At 32.7% G+C, this 14,521-nt stretch overlaps 1 protein-coding gene across 1 annotated transcript in view; it reads right to left on the bottom strand.

Annotated features, from left to right (window-relative positions):
* Positions 1 to 35: 35 nt before the first annotated feature.
* The window catches only part of LOC147065417 (acyl-CoA synthetase short-chain family member 3, mitochondrial), a 57,283-nt gene continuing 42,797 nt past the window's right edge, over positions 36 to 14,521 (bottom strand). Inside the window, exons 9-12 of the mRNA XM_085957144.1 lie at positions 12,382 to 12,538; positions 9,858 to 10,003; positions 9,166 to 9,388; positions 36 to 7,888 (exon numbers count right to left, since the gene is read on the bottom strand). Coding sequence (XP_085813270.1) covers positions 7,614 to 7,888; positions 9,166 to 9,388; positions 9,858 to 10,003; positions 12,382 to 12,538 — 801 coding nt within the window. The 3' untranslated portion in view covers positions 36 to 7,613. The remainder of the gene's footprint in view (positions 7,889 to 9,165; positions 9,389 to 9,857; positions 10,004 to 12,381; positions 12,539 to 14,521) is intronic.

The raw sequence follows: 14,521 nt of genomic DNA, 5'->3' as shown, positions 1-14,521 counted from the left end.
GTTATCAAAATTTAAATTAATTACAGTAAAAAAATTAGTGACTGGAAAATTGAATTCGTATAATCTGTCATTTGGATAGAAACATGTACACGTCTTTATCTATTTGCCATAGCATGTTGTCTCTTAAAACCTCTAATATAACAAAATTAAAATTTTACAAAGAAGACAAATAACTGTTCTATAAGCACAAACGTGAAAGTCTATGAATAACTTGATCTTTCTAAATGGCGCAAAGGGCTTATCATCGTAGAGTATGTGTAATATCTCCAATATGATTAAGTTACAGTGAAACCTCGTTAATACAGACATGGTTAATTCAAAATTCATAAAATTTATTTACTATAGTGATTTCGAACAATTTTACAAAATTGGAACAAGTTTTACTGTTTTTTTACCTTACATTTTTTTATTTTGTGATTCGATTATTTGTCTCGTCGATTTCAAATTAACGAGGGGGTTCTCCTGTATTATGGTCTTATTAAAATGTGACATGCTAAATGGGAGGTTTCTGCAATTAATTATATTTTAATATTGGTGGTAAATAAAACATGGGCATTACTAAACTATGCAGTGATATATGAACTGACAAAATTGACTCACAGCTCGATAATGTGATACTTACATAATAGCATAACAATATATGTACTGTTTAGAAGACTATCATTTGGAACCAATAAATGCCTGTAAATGGGACTTCTCTACAGACAAGCATACCAATAATTGATGCTCAATTTTATATTCAATGTAAACTTACATTTCATTGATTATTAAATTTATAAATATTATTTTCTTGCAATTCAGTTTACCGTGTGAAAGTGGCATTAGTGTCCAATAATAAAAATTTCAAAATCCAATATGTACATTAAAAAAATAATTAAAATTACGACTACATAAAGGCCCACATGATATTTTTAGTCAGCAAACATAATCTGGGTTGAAATGAGGAGAGAAAATTCGACTTGCACTGCAGTCAATGAGAGAATTCATGTACATATCTTACTTATCAGTGTAGCTACATATATTGTGCATAAATAATTATTATTTTTAGTAGGTATGTAATTGTAATTTTTATATAGGTACTATATTAGTTTTTTTTTTTTTTTTTTTTAAATATATTTCTTAACAAGGAAACCCCGAATCAATTAGTACCTATATTACTAAATTAATATGGTTTTATTGATTAATATATTATTATAAAATAATATAATTTAATTTTAAAATGAAATACATTCTACAATATTCTTCAATCCATTAAAAGACCGATCGATCGTTTAAAAAATAATATGTACAATTTTTACTAATGTTCTTCCCTGTACCTCTATTCTAGCTGTCATGTTTATTGCAAACTTTAAATTTTATATCTCCAGGCGTGTCACATTGCCATTGTAATAAATAGTGGGCACTTCTTTTCCTTTCGAATTGCACACACAGGTGTTAAATTTCATGTTAACAGTAAACATAACACTGGAATAGGGCTGCAGGTGTTAAATTAGGAAGTCATAACAATATGTACATCCTAGTCTAATTCTATTACATACTAGTACTTGCTAGTACTGCCTCTAAATATAATATATTGATGTGATCAAGCCCTCCGCAATAGCCGATTTTAGTGAGTGATGTTTTACCAAGTGCATAGCCAACACGCCAGTGTTGCCATAATATAATTTATAAAAACATTGCTTGTAAAATTATAACATTGGAATAAATATTTGATATCTGGCAACACTAGACACGCACACTGTTACACATATTTTCGAATAACCCAGGAAAGGGTCGCGGTGGAAGCGTGAAGGGGGCGAGGCCAGTGCGTGAAAAAGTTTGTCATGTTTTGAAGGACAAACACATGCAATTGCTCTATGTATATTTTTCTATAATCTAAGGATGTGATATTCATCTATTCACTAGGCTGCAAAATATTCAATACAGTAAAAATTGAATACTTGATTTTATCGAAAGTAATAATAATGAACAAGAAAATATTTCAAATATAACTTGCAGATACATCAACTAGTTCTGTTGATGTTACAAGCAAAACATGTGATCAATCCCGTATAATAATTATACCATTAAATATTATTATATAATCATTTTTTTATTTAAAAATAGTCACATTCCGAATGTTTGACCCATTGCTATAGTGATTGATGTGTCAATACAAATATTAACATCAGTAAAGTTATAGAGGAAGCAATTATGTGTTTTTCTTATTATTTAGAAGTTTTACCATTGTCTAAAACTCTTAATGAACTCAAAAGAATATTAAATAATTTGTGAAAACTTGAAACTTGCAAGTAAATTGATGGTAAATTCAATTACTAATTAAAAATCATCTCTACAAATATGTAATTATTAACAAACAGTAATACTATTCTGAATAACCTTATATAAATAACAATTATTGAAATAGATTACCTATTTTAAACATATTAGTACATACCTACATATCTAATTTACATGCAAATGAGAATGTGAAAGTACCGATTGTCTGTCTCACCATTCACAGCAAATTGATTTGAAGTAAGTGGTTTTCGACAGTTACAACTAAGCCTAAAGACTAATTAAATATTACATTATATACCTACATAATATGAATTCTGTAGTAGCTTTTATTACATAAAGTTATTAAATTTCACTAACCCAAATAATCGAATCAAAAAAATACATACTTATAACTCCATGAAAATATGTTAAAGCCTGTTAACTATGACGAGGTTATGTCTGCTGATATAAAGGGAAGTACAGACATGAGTCGGAGACTATCTCACTAATCCGGACGACCGAGGTTGAGATAGGTTGAATGTGGACGTATTTATGATGCACCAATATAACCCATATTTTCCGAGGCGTCTTTATAGCCTTCATAATTCTAATAATTGAATAAATTTCACACTATTCCAAAACATTGCATGAACAGTCACCCGAGAATATGAGGTTGCTACAGACTCAAGTGTACTTTGATTCAATTTAAGAGTACCTATAGAAGAGAGGGGCACGGAGAAACAGGTAAAACAAAAAGAAAATACAAAACTGACTGACAGAAAAGATTTTCATGCTCACAGTATGACTTCGCAAATTCGTTCGAAGCTTTAAAATTGACCTTTGTGGAAATCAGGTCAGACAGCCTATTGGGCCCAACAGTTATATAGATAATAGCTAGTTGGGCCGACTTGAATAACTCTTCCCTTTCAGAACATTCTCAGAGGTTCCGGAAAAGACGTGTAAGTTCGAAGAGCTCGCCAGCAATGCCCCCATGACTAGTCAAAGATTTGCTCGTATTGGTAGTCAAAAATACCATCCAAATTGTGTGTCATGCACGCGCACTGTGTTTTTTTAATGGAATAACAGACTTCAATCCATTGCAGACTTGGGGTCAAGGAACGGTTGCCATAAATTTATGGACTCGTCGGAAGAAAGTCGGAGAAAGTCGGAACTCACCTTTAAGATAAATTATCTTGCTAAGAGATTAAATAAACGTTTGAGATCTGCTATAATTATTGTTTTATTGACTGTAGGCAGGGGTAAAAAGATGATAAGAAATACACTATAATTAAATTTCTTCGTAATAGTTGTCGTATGATAGTTTAAAGTAAAAGTATATACAAAAATTTGTTAATTTTTTTAATGATATAGATTTGAATATAGCTCCTTACGGTAGGTAGTTAAATTGTATAAGGCAATTACAAAAAACGATAGGTCCACAATTCGATATTTGCGGGAAACAATGTTTTTATGTTTCAAGCTTCAATTATTTGTTTTAACGTGAGATTATTTTTTCCGTTGTATTCTATATCGAAATTAGAACCAAATGGCAATTTGTTTCAGCCGATAAACTCTTAAATGTAATAAATATAGGCATAATAAAATTGGACGTAGGTCTACTTGTACCTCACTTTTTAATTTATTCCGTATAAGGCACATATTTCCGTGGCACTGTCATGAGTTTACCGGATGCTACAGCATGGGAGACGCCATTTACAATATTGAACGTTCCCTTATTGGTTGACTTTAAACACGCATGAAATCAACCAAGCTTTAAATAATATGAAACACGGCCATGGCACTTTTTATAATAAATCGATACCTAAAATATTTTTTTTGAAGGGTTTTGTCGCTTTTTTCGCAATTTATAGATCAATACATGTGTAAAAATATACAAAGAATACGTGAAGCATTTTTTTCTCGATTTTGACCAAATGTGGACTTATCGCTTTTTAGAATTAGACGCCTCAAATTATCTATGAATATACTAATGCTAAATTTTGTCATTGTCATTCAATTGTTTATTGTATTGCGAACAGTTTAGTTCCAAATTCAAACAACGTGTGATCTATGTTCATGTATCCACTTGTCTTCCACTACCATATTTATTGTTTTATGTAAAAATTACTAAAATTAGTTCAATGTAACATATTTTTCCGATGCTTTAAATATTTAATTACAATAAAATAGTTATTATGCATTTTTATTATCTTGAATGAGGTATTTGACATGAATAATATTGAAGTAGGTATTCCAAAAGTAGTGTCAGATCTCACGTAACTTTGTTATAACTCTTTTACGATAATCTTACCGTGTCGTAAGTATAAAAAATTAATATTAAAATATTGTTCATTATAATATCTATGGCAAAGACAAATCACATTCATTAAATAATTAAGAACCATAAATAATAATAAAATTGTCACTACATTCCAACTCTTTTATACAATGTCTTCATAGTGAATAGTAATATTAGATATCTACATATTATTTATGAAAACTATAAATTTATTTTGGATGGATTGATTTGTTATTTATTTTTTTAATAATATTTTAACGAAAATAGTCAACAGATTTAATTACTTTTATGTAATGCAATGATGGTTGAACCAAAAGTGAAGCTAACACTGTGAAAGAAGGGGAATCACAAGACTGGTATACATGATAAATATTTTACCTGCTGATTGTCGGTAAATGTTGACACAAGTCGTAAAGACAACAAATAACTTAATTTCTTGACCATGAATATTTCCCAAATATAACTTTTATCAGGTTGGTAGGTCTACAAATGCATAATATTGGTACTCTTGTCAAATATACCAGTATATACAGTCATGGGATTCCACCTTCGAAGAGTACAATTACAAATTCCTTCAAATACTGTATAGCATAGTGTATAGTAAAGTTATCTCTTTAAAATAGATTTTGCGAAAATCAAAAAATTAAGGTAAGTAGGTACATCATGACCGCTTTCGTATCTTAGAAATAAAGCCCTACATGAATTTTTATTATTTCATTAAATAGTCATTGTGTTATGTAATGTAATGGAAATAAAAAAATACAATTTTGATAGGCTTCAGAAACATACTTATTAGACAAAATTTTAGAAAAAAAGTTACATCAAGTGGGGCTCAAACTCACGTATTTCACTTTTGGGTGAGTGCTTTCACCTCTAAGGTATCGATCTGTCAACAATTTATTTCTTATATTTACGTTTAACCTGAGGTACTTAAATTCCATCAATCAGGAGGCAATCTGCTTTATGATTAATTAACGTAAATTATAGCGCCTGTACACATGCTTGGATTTACTGGCACCAATAGTGTGTAAATTCAACTATCGCGATAATAACTGTTGTGTTTAATGTAAAAGTGCTGACTGTCTCGTCAATCTCATTCTTCAAGAGTAAGCGAGATGCGATGTTATCATTGTATGGTGCTATTTCCCCGACCATGTCCGATCCTAATAGAATCATATGGGCCTCCACAGAGTAGAGGTTTGTATTAACAGATTTTTTTTTTACGAGAAATGGATGTCAGCCACTTGCTCAACCTATTAGGTTGATACCCTGACTCACACACATATTGAAAAACAATATGTGTATTTGCCAGACCCATGATTCGAACCTGGGACCCACGGCATGATAGTCCAACGCTTATGCCGCGCGGCCACCGTGGGCATAGCTATTTAACTGGTTGTAAAAAATTGTAAACATCAAAATGCACGGTGCCATGTACTTACTGTTTTTTTCCGGCAGGTTCGCCACTATCGTTCTACTGCACAGGTGTAGGCTATTCCAGCTGTCGTGTGAAAATTCAGAAGCTTCTGAACTTTTTTCTTGCTATGGCCGCATTTTCTTGTTATGGCCGCGATTATACGTACTGTCAGTAACAAATCCATGCACGTGTAAACGGAGTATTATATTACTAACTCTTATAAGCATTATGTTATTCAGAATTGAATAAAAAAACATAATGGAAATAAGTCAACCTAAAAAATATTTGTAGTAAACACGTACTTTACAGAAAATGACTTTTAAATGTTGCGATTATGATGATTTTTAGTGATACACGTTAGCTTCTTAACAGAGTCGCTATACAAGGGTTAGGTACACCATACTTACATTTTAAAGTATAATAAATTAGTTTTATACTATTTAACTTAAACAGACTTCATTTAAAATTATCCAATTATATTAAAAACTTTAGTTACATTGTTGCATTTTCAAAATAATGCTCAAAAAATTGCTATTCATAATATAAAGTGGAGACAGGTAATTTAACTAAATATTATAATAGGTAGGCAAGAATAATTAATTCATTATGCATGACATTCCCTGACATACAGCGGGGTTAATTTTTGACACAAAAGAATAATTAATGGCACAGAAATCTTAATGTTCAAAGTACAATTTTTGGAGACGCTGGCGTGCAAACATGCATTTATTACTAGTAAAGTAGTAAATTAACGTATCAATTAATTGGAAAGACAATAATACTCAGGTGTTAGGTAGCACAACCGATGTTGAGGCGACGAGAATACTCACACAGACGCATCGTTTACAAACAGGATGTTTCAAGTATGGAATATTACCAGAAATACACCAATACACACAATCTTTCTTATCTGTATATCTGTGTGGTCGCCTCAACTTTAATTGCGCGACCTATACTCACCACTGGCCGAATGTTATGAACCTTGAGTGGCGATGTAATACCTTCCTGAGGTTAAGATTATTCCCATAGGTCACTCAAATACACCTGTTGTTTAAGGTGTTGTGATCATTATGAGACGGTGGTGATTATTTGAATTGAGTTATGTCATCACTACTTAATCGTTAACATTCGATATACCAATATAAATACATATGACCTTGTCGTCCTCACCGAGCAATCAGTCAATATACTTTTATACCTTAGGAAATGTAAAAAAGTTTTAACATGAAGTATGATACTGAGATATAATTAATATTCACAAAACTTTAGGGAAAACTAGTGTAGTTTTTTAGGGTATAACGGAGGAATCTGTACCTTCACTCTATTACTACGCAGTATGCAGGATATGCAGTAGCAAACTTCAAACGAGAAATAATATATACCAAACCTTTGTGAGATATACAATTTATATACAAATATAATATTAAAGAAAGGTTTATAATAACAATTAACAAATTTTTAAGTACCTACCTACCTACAGTAAATCTAATTAATATTAATTATATTTCTTTCTATCTCATTAACAGATTACATGTTATATTTAATATAATTATTCACACGCTTCCATTCATACTTCTCATATTAATACCTAATACAAATATCAAAATAAAGTATACTGGCATCTTGGAAATAATGTATTTACAACTGAGGATCTGGCGCATTCTTAGCATAGCCTAATTCCCTCAAAACCCTTTTAATATCTTTATACACTGATACATCTTCGATTGTGCCGGGTAGTTTGACATGCTTGCTCCGGGCCAGGTCTGCCATGGAGCGTCTCAGGGTTTTGCCAGATCTGGTGCGTGGGAGTCCGCCTACCGCTGCAGCTTTGTGGAAGGAAGCGATCGGTCCAATCAATTCTCTCACCATGCACACCAGCTCTCTAGCTATTTCCGACTCGTTTCGGTGGGCATCTACAAAATACATAATATTATTAGCCTTGACACATATAATAATATGGTTTTATAATATGATCAAAAAGTAAAGGCTTTGATTTCAAAAGATTGTCTGAGTGAGGATAAATACCTAACCATAATATTAACTATGTACACTAAAGTCGCATACACATTCTTGAGAATGATGGAACGACATGATGAGTGGACCATGCATGACTCAAACACATATATTTCGCTTGCCGGGCGCGGACTAACCTAACCTAATCACTAAGCTACCGTCTCAAGTACCAACCTTTCAGATATTTTATGATAACTACATTATCTGAGATGGTTTTTGATTTATTTCAGTTTCAAAACACAAAGAGTAAGTAGCCATGATTTGTGGATTTTCGAACAACATTTGTATAAAAACTTGTAAAACATTACGTCGGAATGTATAATACATATGAATTGAATTACTATTATCTGGAATAACTGACTACACCAGGAGTGACCAAGACCATGGCAAAAATAAAAGAAGTATGGTACCTCCAGAACTTCGTCATTTTAAGGGGTCCAGCATGGCCCAGACAAGGGTGGGGGGCTTACCGGGCTCTAGCCTGGGGGCCCGGTATAGCAGGTCTATCAGTTAAGTGAGATAAACACACCACAAATTTTCTGTGATATTAAAAAATGCCGCCCGCGGCGCTATTTCACTTTAGGTAGGTATATTAACATTTACAAATATGTGGTTATGTGATTTGATGTGATATAATGATTGATATAATTAAATAATAATTCACGTGTAGAAATTTATTTTAATTCTTTTCAGGGTGCATGTTACTTGACTACCACAAACGGGGGTCGCGATCAGTGCTTCATAATTGAATGCCAAGTGCCGACAACTCTAATTCGAGTGGATTGATATAAAAATACGAAAACTCGCTAAAAATACACAGAACACCCTTATTTTTACTTTGAGGAACCCTGAGGTTCCACTGGGGATACGATTTAGGGGGCCGCTTTCGGATGTGGGGTCCAGTATCGGTTCGGTATTATTAAAATTCTGAATCAGAGGTTCCGATTTTAAAATATGTAAATAAGGGGTTCTCGGAGCTCAGTTCCGGTTCCATTTCCAGCTCTAATCTAAATACATAAAGTCGGTAGGTATTCAGTTTTAGTAGAAATCGAACTGAATGATTGTTTGTTATCAGCAAAAGACGACGAGAGAGATATCAATCACTAAAAAGTTACTCGTAGTAACCAATGACAATTCGACGAATCCGTGATAACTCAAAATCACATTCTATCCTTACTTGGTCTTATGACAAATAGACACAGCGGGATCTCTCCCTTGGTGGCTTCTGGGACTCCGATGACTGACGCATCAGCCACATCAGGATGACCCAAGACAACGTCTTCCAGGGCACTGGTTGACAGCCGGTGACCAGCAACATTGATCACATCATCGTCGCGTGCAGTCACAAAAACGTTGCCACATTCGTCGATGTATCCTGCGTCCATCGTATCGTAGAAACCCTATCAATTGTACATATAGAGACACATAACATTAGAATTAGAGAAAATCTTGAAAAGTATATATCAATCCATACAGGACTCGAACCCGTATCCATCAGATTCCGGCCAATAAGTCCATACAATTTGATAAAATTTCTGGAAAATTATCGAGCGCTCCGGTTCGTAGAAAGTTCCAATTCGGGCACTGTAAAAGTAGCCAATTAAAAAATAGTCTTGAAAAATTTACTGCATATAAAAAAAATTGTTTAATTTTATTTAAAAAAAACATAGTATGATTGATCCATCTGAATGAAGATGATTTTCTTTGACACCTTCACAATATTGATCACAAGTATTAAATTACATTCATAGTGACTGCGATAAACTATAAATTAAACATGGATTTCAAAAGTAATTAGTAATTATTTATCGAAAAGAATCATTAGATAATAATTAACGATATTATTCATTAAAAGAAGGTCCTACTAACTGGGTACTTTGAGAAGTAGACTTGTCGAAACCGATCATCAGCCTGGTAGAGGGTGGACGCAGTTCCTGGAGGGAGAGGCAGCTTCACCACAATTCTCCCGAGCTCGTTAGCATCAGCCTGCGTGCCGTCTAATCTTAGAACCTGGACTGTAAACAAAAGGACATATTTTAAAATACTTATTACTTAAATACTTAACAAGAACTTCTTGTCCACGTGTTAAAACTGTGAACTAACAACGCCCTCCAGTGCAGCTAATCGCACTTCCGTTTTAAGATGAGGAACGCCCCCAAATTTATTTTTAATTTTACGCTCCCGTATATGGATCTATCAATTATTTATGTAATTTGAAGCTTTTTATAATAAAATATGTCTAAAACGATCAGGAGTGATGTTATAAATATTATTAATAAACTTTTGGTTTATTGCGAAGAAGAAAAGGAGTCGCATCTAAAAAGAGTGCACGCGTTGCCGCCATGACAGGCACGTCACTGAGAAGTCTTCTATATGCGACTTCCTGTTATCGCCGATTTCTTGTTGTCGGACTATACAATAAATTATTGAATTCAATTAGTATACCTACTGGTGAAGAGGTTTTCGAAGGTACCTATATTAAACAATATTCCATAACCAGTGACGTCCCAAAGCAAAGTACCACCCTTAAGCAGACTTAAAATGCCATTATTTTTTTATTTTTAGTTTCAAATTGTCTGCAGATTTATTAAGTATCTATCTATCTACTTACCTATTTTCGGCTATCATATACCAAAATCTTTAAAATTACCATACATTCAGTCTACTACTGTACAATAGAGCATTTCCACGAAACTTACTTTGAAACAATTGTGATTTTAGATATGTGGAGGTCTGTGGCGCTGACAGGTTTGGAGGTACCCTTGTAAAAAAAAATCCTGTGCGATAAACCGCCATAACAATATGTATTACAACGGGTATTAAAATACAACAATAGTTATGTTGTCAAGATTTTTTTGTTTCGACTATTTTTGAAACTAAAATGGCAATACTTTCTAATGAAGCGACCGCATCGTATGCTTCATGGAAAACCACCACTGTTCTCATGTAATATTAATTGTTTTCGTTCATTCATTCACCGCTCTTTATTGTATGCCGCCCCTATGCAACGCATGGCCTGCTCACCACCCACGGGACGTCACTGTCCATAATATTTTGACAAGATATGTCATAATATATAGGTCCATCATGATAGATATTATATTATACTAGCATTAAATAATTACAAGATAAAATTAACTTTTTATATAATTACCACGTTTTTAAATTTTCTGTTGAATCATATAAACTTGACAATTCTATGTATTAATAAATACTTTTTTTTGTACTTGATAGAAATACTGAATACTGAAATGTCATTTTGACATTTCATATTGATTTCCATAGTAACGCACGTATATATTAATAATTTAGTTCCTAGGACCCCCTTAGCAACCAATAATAGTGTTTTACTTTCTACGAATTTTTTCCGAAAAAAATAACTTTCCATACAAAACAGAATTAACTGAAAATGAATTCAATTCTGCTTAAAAATGGCTAAAAGTATTACAATAATGCATTGTAATCATGTTCTAATATCTTCTAAAAGTTTCAAATGTCTAGCTAGTCGGGAAGTTAGTTAAAAATCTTCAATCGTCCAATATAAATCTTGGACAAACAAGAAAAAAAAATACTGGACAAACAAGAATACGAGCTAATAAAAACGTGGTAAAATAAAACAGAATGCTTAAAAATGTTATCTAGCCTGGCAACCATATTTTTAAAATAAAAATAAAATTATCACATAACGGCCATTGTTTGCTTATTATTTTGTGCTATGCTCTGAGCAGCTAATTGAAAATTTTCTCTTCAGAATCAAATTGGAGACCTTTTTTTAGGGTGTCGAGCTGCACATAGAATTTGTAACCTTATCAGAATTAGACTAAGGGATTCTTTTCCACTTTAATCTAGTTATATGTAAATTATACGTATTCCATCTCGCCGTATCACAGTTCACCGTGAGTTATCGTACGGGAAAGAGATGACATTATAGCATTGATATAAAAAATGGCGCGTTGTCCGTGGAGCATTGCAGATAGTAATGTTCCAGTTTTATTACATACAATAAGAACATTAATTTGATATTGATTGGTATCAAATATTTGATGATAATGCTACGATTATTTTATAGGTACGGATTGATACTTACGAGCACCTACTTGCTAACCTAATTTTGAATAATTCAGAATTTTAGTTATTACATATTTTTAAGTGTTTCAATTGTATACAGTCATCAGTTTCCGATAGAGCAGTCCACGGTAAACTGTGATACGACCCATTGCATACGTAAAATTTTATTTTCCGGACACGCTTCCGGATCTTTAGGTTTTACTTTTATGTTAAAATAAAAGACAAATATGTGGTAAACAAAACGATTTATCGCTAAAATAATGATCGAATGGTCACCGAAATCCATAAACTATAACATCAACAGGCTGTACTAATAAGAGCTTACCATTGTATCCTGGTACTGGCATCCCTGCAGAGTATTTGGGGGCACGAGCTGTGATTCCCATGCCCAAGCCAAGGGAAGTAGCAGTTATTGCATGTCCAGTCTCCGTCTGCCACCAGTGATTCAAGATAGGCACGTTGAATACTCTCTCTGCCCACGTCTATAAATTGAAGGGAAATGCCTACAATTAAAATTATTTCCTTGTTGCTAGGTCAATGCAGAGGCGGGCTTAAGGACGTGGAGGCCCTACGCACTGCATGAAAACACCCACGATAAAAAATAAAATAAAAACCCTGTACCAATATCAATCTCTTTAGAATCACTAATAATTATTAGTAGGTACGTATAGGTACGTATCTGCTTGAGAGGTTATGTTATGTAGCCCTCCATGTTAGTTGTGGGGATTTTTTTATGCTATTGGTATTACTTTTTACCCAATTTGTGAGAAATGTGCATATTTTAAAGATTTTCGTATAATTTAATAATTTTGAACTGGTTTGAACTGTTTCGAAGCCTTTTTAAAATCTTCTGGCGAAATGATTGCGGCATCTGCATAAGTATCAAAGAAAATTGCCACTGGCTCAATAGGCAGTCAGTGAAAAATACAAAAATTACATGAGCCTAAGTACATAGACCTATCAACTTAAAACTCGACAATCAATAGGGTTCGCAATTCCGTAATTTCGGGATTGAAAATAGGGAAATTATTGGATTTTAGGATTACTTTTTATATAGGTATGTTTAATCTACTAATATTTATTATCACGCGAATAATATTTGTATATAAATTATAAAACTTCGTGTAAATTAAATCACCAATCAAGAGATTGCTATTAAATATATATTATATTGTGTACCTACTATATTATTTTACATAGGTACCTACATAATTTTAGAACACATTAAAAACATACCTAAATATCACAAAAAATCTTGAATAAAATATCGCCATCAGATTCCGGTTAATGTGCTTTGCTAATTTAGCCACCTTTGTTTGCCCTACGACGAAATTTGCTAATAGTCATGTAACTGAAACGTTTTTCAAATTTCGTTAATATTGGAAACCGGATTTTTGTGATGTTCGGCACTATCATTAGGTACCTACCTACCTAGACTCCTAGCCGACATCAAGATCTCTGCAAATTTTAGTTTTAACGTACATGCACTTGTTAATAATTAATAACAACTTTTTTAATTCAACGAATAGTTTACAAAATTTAAGAATGTTATATTCTTTATTGAACATATCTACTGCTTAATCTGCAAAGCGGCTAACTCCACTTGGGCAAAAATTGTTCAGGAAGGAGGAAAAACTTAATAATTTAACTATCTTGAGTTGGTCCATTTATGATATTGGTAATTTGGTACCTACATTTTGCTGTTTTGCGTGAAGAACGATAACGCATTTAAGGTTTCGGAATTTGAAATTTGTGTGAGCATAGAACATACGAGTACCTATGCTTTATAACAAAACGCCATCAAAATCTCATTGTTGGTCAAAAGTGCAGTTAGCTGGCTTGCGGATTAAGCAGTCGAAATATAATTTAAGAAAAATATGGTGACGCACAGAACGCAAACCTGCATCCATATGAATCTAGATAATGTGCTCTACCAATTTAGCCACATGAACCTGACACCATATTTTTTACGAGATTTTTTCTAATATGTATGTTTCTAAGGTGCTTCCAAATTATATATTATTTTCAACAATGAATTCTGATATTATTAATTATTCATTTAATAAAAAAGTAGTTTATTAAAAAAACTAGTGAAAAATATTTCAATCCTTCTTTCCAGAGAAAGTGTATAATTAGAATAGCCGGATATCGACGCTAAATATATTTAGATTATGTATGTACTGAATTTGCTGCACTTCATTACATTAAATTTATGTACATACGCTAACTCAAACGCTAACTCAATATTATATTGACGCGTGGGTATAATCTTCCGTTGTTGACGCAACCCCACTGACCTTATGCAATGAAGCCAGGGTAGAGTAAAAAAGTTAGTGAATCTCCTTGACAAACAAACATATATAGATATTATTTTAAAGGGAGGGTAGCTTTTATAGTTATTAAAAATGTTGCTAGAAAACTTCAAGAATACTACTAAAATGTCTGTTCCATAATATTATTATTAT

This window comes from Rhyacophila brunnea, unplaced genomic scaffold (assembly GCF_057557595.1).
Source record: "Rhyacophila brunnea isolate RB1 unplaced genomic scaffold, BYU_Rbru_1.0 scaffold_6, whole genome shotgun sequence".
Taxonomy (NCBI): domain Eukaryota; kingdom Metazoa; phylum Arthropoda; class Insecta; order Trichoptera; family Rhyacophilidae; genus Rhyacophila; species Rhyacophila brunnea.
This window is presented reverse-complemented; position numbering and strand designations above follow the sequence as displayed.